This window comes from Embiotoca jacksoni, unplaced genomic scaffold (genome assembly GCF_022577435.1).
Source record: "Embiotoca jacksoni isolate LCO1_2020_lvr unplaced genomic scaffold, fEmbJac1.0.p SCAF_20, whole genome shotgun sequence".
NCBI classification, from domain to species: Eukaryota; Metazoa; Chordata; class Actinopteri; family Embiotocidae; genus Embiotoca; species Embiotoca jacksoni.
The window spans coordinates 5,727,323-5,732,500 of NW_027185341.1; the positions used below are offsets into that span (position 1 = coordinate 5,727,323).

Sequence of the window (5,178 nt, forward strand, 5' to 3'; positions counted from 1 at the left end):
ATGAGTTGAGCGTGTTTTTTCCCCTATCTCCTCAATCTCTTCGACGTAAAGTTCACTGTTCGCCAACACCTCTGAATGACAAAAGGAGTCAGTGGGAGGCTGGCCAGCAGCCTTTCAATAGGCTGAATAAAGCGTGATCTCGAGGCACTGTTAAGAAAACATTGCATAAAAACATTAAGGAGACGGTCTGGCTGCAGTCTTTAGAAAAGCTCTCGGCCTCTATTGTTTTGCAACATCGAGAAGCCACCGTGCAGTAGATAATAATGTTGTAGAGGGAACAGAACTGGACCTGCCTGACGTTTTTTGGACTGACAGTCCCTAAAGGCCTTAAGAACTGCACCAAGTGTGAACAGGTAAATGCAAAGGAAAAAAAAAACAAAAAAAACTCAGGGCAGTGGGGTATGAGTGCTCAGGCGCTCTTGGCTGAAGGCCACGACTTCGCCCGCAGCGCAAAGGGGGGGGGGACGGTGGAGCCAATGGGAAGGCAGCATCCAGCCCAGCTCTCTATAACTCTGTGTCACAGTGGCTGAGCAATGCCACAACCAGGTTTCTGCAGCTGGAAGAGTTTCAGTGGACTATAGGCTCAGCAAAGCCGTGCGTTCAAAGAGCGCGCACACAACAGTTCTCTACTGCGATTTTGCTTTTGCGCACTCAACAGCAAAATAATCCAAACAGTGGACTTTCTCTATTCCGGAGGGCTGCTTTCACCATGAGCGCCGGACAGACCTATGAAAAGAAGATTGCGAGTATTTTGACCGATCTTCCCGGATCTATGAGTTGCCACCCGAACTCCAAGGACTCTCCTACACTCCCCGAGTCTTCGGTGACGGACATGGGCTACTACAGCGGACAGACGGCCCACGGCCATCACGAATATTATCAGAGTCAGCCGTACGGACAGCCCATGAACTCTTACCACCACCAGTTTAATCTGAACGGAATGGGAGCTGCTGGAGCGTACGCCACCAAATCTGAATACCCCTACACGAATAGCTACAGACAGTACGGACATTACAATAGAGATCACCTGCAGGCCTCACCTCCGGGCTCAGGTAAATGTTCAGATAATCACAGCTTATCTTGTGTTGTTGTTGTTGTTTTTTTTTTATCTCCAGTGTGCACATACTATCAGGACAAGGTTTATCTCTTAAGTGAAGTCAAGTCGCTTGTTGGGGCAGATCTTGAATAAAAGCTGATCGTGGGCCAAAATTATAACAAGGGCTATTTTATCTCAGGCTGTTTAATTTTCATGCTTTATTTTCTAATATCAAGATTCCTCAAAAGTTTTGGAGCTCATTCGTCTAAAACGAGAGATAAAGTCCATTATTACGTAATACTCATTTACCTTTTGATTTATTATATATTTGCAAGTATAAACTAACATTTGTTCAGTGGTAGCCTCCTGTCATGTCTTTAATGTCCTGCTTTAACAGCCCGCCTTGGAATAAGGCAGCCATTAGCTGGCCATAAAGCAATGATGGTTGAACTCCATTAATTTGAACATGTTATCACTGGCATACCGAATTGGAAATTTGAGAAAAAGTTAAATTTTTGTAGAATTATTTAGAGTTTTCTTTTGTGTCGTTCATGTTGTTGTTTTTTTTTTTACATTTGGCATTCTAGTTTTTAATTCTGAAGCAGTGTTTTCCACTTTAATGAGAACGTAGTCTTAAATATAACATGTATTTTTACGCAGACAGAATCCCTATATCATTTCGGCAATCACGCTGGCTTCGTTTTATTTCATGTTTTACATTTTGTGAAAGTTTGACTTCATGGTCAATAAAACTTGTATGATTTGTCGTAATTTGTAGTGAAAGAAGAGCCAGAGCCCGAGGTCCGCATGGTGAATGGAAAACCTAAAAAGATCCGCAAGCCAAGGACGATCTACTCCAGCTACCAGCTCGCTGCCCTGCAAAGGCGCTTCCAGAAGGCGCAGTACCTCGCTCTGCCCGAGAGAGCGGAGCTGGCGGCTCAGCTCGGCCTCACTCAGACACAGGTGAGTTGCCTGACCCGGTGTAACTCTAATATTTTCGAAGTGAGCAATACTCTAGTGTCACGTGAATCAGGGCTTCCCAATATGACAAATCATGTTCTTTGTAATTATACACTGATTCGTAATTGGGCACAGCTGACGGGATTTCCGTGTGTCTTTGTTTAAAATTTAAACAATTCAAATGCTCTTATATTTAACTAAGGTACAGCTATACCCAGATTCTCTTCATTTCAGATGAAAATTATTATTAATAATACATTTTTAAAGCGATCCTATCCTCTAATTACGTGTTGCATCACAATTAATGATCCCGCTCTTATTCTCAGGTCAAGATCTGGTTCCAGAACCGGAGGTCTAAGTTCAAGAAGCTGTACAAAAACGGCGAGGTTCCCCTGGAGCACAGTCCCAACGCCAGCGACTCAATGGCCTGCAACTCCCCGCCTTCCCCCGCTGTCTGGGACAACAGCACCCCTCAGAGCACACCGATCAGCAGACCTCAGGTGGTGCAACCGACGCACAGCTCATCGCCGCCGTACCTGGAGGATTATAACAACCACTGGTACCAGCAGGGATCCCACCTACAGCACCCGGGAACCGTGCACCACCCAGTCCCGCAGCAAAGTGTGGGAGCTGTTTATTAACACTGACTCCACAAAAGACTTTATCTCTTCCGGGTTTTTTTGGTCTTCAAACGAGGTCCCTCAATGACTCTGCGGAGCAAATGCTGACTGGACCGGAAGCAGGCCTGAAATGAAACATTGCTTTTTGGTTTTGGAAGATCAAGAATGTTTCTGAACTGGGTTTCCTTTCTCAGCGCACATAAGGGATATCTGATCACTTGTGGCTGCATATTTAACGGACATCTGTGTTTTTTTTTTTTTTTTTAATTATTTATCGCTTCTATTGTATTTCTTTAACTTCTTTTGTAAATGAATATGCAAATTTTTTTTTTTTTTAAATTTTTTTTTTTAAACAAGTAGCCCAACCACAAACCGAATAATGACTCAACTGTGCGGTTGATCCATGCTGCAATTAAATCACGCATGTGGGTTTGTAGAGAGCAAAAAACACAAAAAGAAAGAAAAAAAAAAAACCTCAGGTCATATTTATATGGATTTGTACAAAATGTCGAAGGCTGTAAATACGTGTTTATATGCAGAACCACTATGATCATATTTGTTTGAACGACTGCACTGTGGTGCTTTCAGAACCCTTTTTATATTCATGTAATTAGTCTACTTGTTGCCTTCCTGTCAATTGAATAAAGGTGTTAATTGCATGTTGTGTGTCGAGCCCTTTTATGAACAGACTGGTGTTCTGCCGCATTTTTTGGAAACCGTGCTGATAATTACATGTAGTGTCTGTAAGGTCTACGTCACCTTAAACATTGCGGTCAGTGTTTCCAAACGCAATATCGAAACGTGGTGAAGTCATTTATTAATCGTCGTTGATCAAAGAAATTGTTTTGACCACTATATAATACGAATCTTGTGTCAGTGGTCAGTAGCAATGTTTTATTTTTTATTTTTTTTGTGTATCCACTGGTTAATACTTACTATATTTTAATATAACTTCATTTTTTTTCCGGAAATCTAACAAGAAAAGAAGAGTTAAAACAGAATCCGAGCGGTTTTGTCTGCAAAATACTTTTGATTAACCCAACAGTCTAAAGGTTATTTATCTCGGGGACCAAACAGGGCTTGCTGACAGGTAGGCTGTAGCGTGTGTGAACTGACTTGCTCGGTTTTGGTGGTGCGCACACACGCAGACATGTTGGAGTCACTCGGTTTTATTACTATTCTGTTGGCAGATAACGAGAGAAAGGCGGCGTGTGTGTGTGTGTGTGTGGAGGGGGGGAGGGGGGGGGTTAAGCAAGTGCGTTGCCGAGGGGATCTCGCTCGCGCGCACGCACGCGCGCGCAGCAGGATGGAAACGCTGCCAAATATTGAAGAAACACAACTTCCTTACAATTTTTCAGAGCGTTCCGCTCCATTAGTTTTCATTCTGTTGCGTTTGACAAACTAATCGTATTAAAAAAACAAACAAGATCCACCACTCCAGTTAAGCAGGTTTTTACACTCCGGTTCTGTTGACATCTAATGACTCAATATTTGAGCACAATTTCCACAGTTTATGGTAAAGCATACATTTTTAAAATTTAAGAATTCCCAGGCGATGAAATGGCCTCATGGGAACAACTGTTGGACCGCGGAAACTTGGAAAATCACCGCTATTAATTAGTTGGAAGTTGCCAGATAAACATGACAACTGCTCTGATATAACAGCCCCCACCCCCCCCCCCCCCCCATCCCCACCCGCCCCCGTTCGTGGCAACAAATAAGTAATGGCAGTGGACAATAAGCTCAGTTTGGCCACATAAACCACGCATTATTAAATGTGCTACAGAAAAAAAATTACATGATGGAGAAACCGCTAATGGCGATCTTATCCACATGGACCACCAAGGCGCCATTACGCACTGAGAGAAAATGCACCCATGGTGTTGGTGGTTTTATAACCTTTTCTACTGCTTTTAGTAATTGGAATGGTATGCGCTCAAGACTGGAGGTGTTACTGTATGAAACTTTACTGCAACATTGTGTCAGTGTCAACACGAGAGCGTCACAATGTCTCCGTGAACCCTGCATGTTATGATTTTCTTAAACGGGATAATTTAATTATGAGTAAGGATTATCATTAGTTTTATTGTTATTAATAATCACTTAGTATTATCGTTGCAACATATAAAATAATGTTACTTTATTAAATGAAATGTTTTGATTTGTTTGCCAAGTCAATATTAGTGAAATCAAACTTTAAAGTATAATTCCTATTACAAAATAAAATGAAACAACGAAGACGGAAACACAAATTAAGAAAAAAAAAAACGATGTTAAAAGCAAGTAATATTATTACATTGTTTTACCTATTGTTAAAATATGAATATAGGCTATATAATTTTTAAATAAAAAATAATTTCTCCATAAAATATACTTTTATGCCTTCAATCATCAGATGATGCTGATTTATTTGTTTTAATTGAAGCACATAACAATAAATACACTGATAATGTTGACTCAACCTATATGCCTTTCAGGGACTTTGTATGTAAACTATAATGTGTAATTTTTCCACAATATCTAATATCAATTTTCAAATATTTCAAATGTCTAACTTTATTT

At 41.0% G+C, this 5,178-nt stretch overlaps 1 protein-coding gene across 1 annotated transcript; it reads left to right on the forward strand.

The window, feature by feature from the left end:
• Positions 1-491: 491 nt before the first annotated feature.
• On the forward strand, positions 492-3,275 carry dlx3b (distal-less homeobox 3b). Its single transcript, XM_069155338.1, has 3 exons — positions 492-1,052; positions 1,815-1,999; positions 2,323-3,275. Exons 1-3 carry the CDS (start codon positions 710-712, stop codon positions 2,635-2,637), a joined length of 843 nt encoding a protein of 280 aa, XP_069011439.1. The 5' UTR covers positions 492-709; the 3' UTR covers positions 2,638-3,275.
• Positions 3,276-5,178: the final 1,903 nt, after the last annotated feature.

What these genes read in the sequence shown, in the direction of transcription:
- dlx3b (XM_069155338.1), top strand. Translation starts at nt 710, where the DNA reads ATGAGCGCCGGACAGACCTATGAAAAGAAGATTGCGAGTATTTTGACC. An exon ending in GGCCTCACCTCCGGGCTCAG is followed by an intron (nt 1,053 to 1,814) that starts GTAAATGTTCAG and finishes CGTAATTTGTAG; the next exon opens with TGAAAGAAGAGCCAGAGCCC. An exon ending in TCGGCCTCACTCAGACACAG is followed by an intron (nt 2,000 to 2,322) that starts GTGAGTTGCCTG and finishes TCTTATTCTCAG; the next exon opens with GTCAAGATCTGGTTCCAGAA.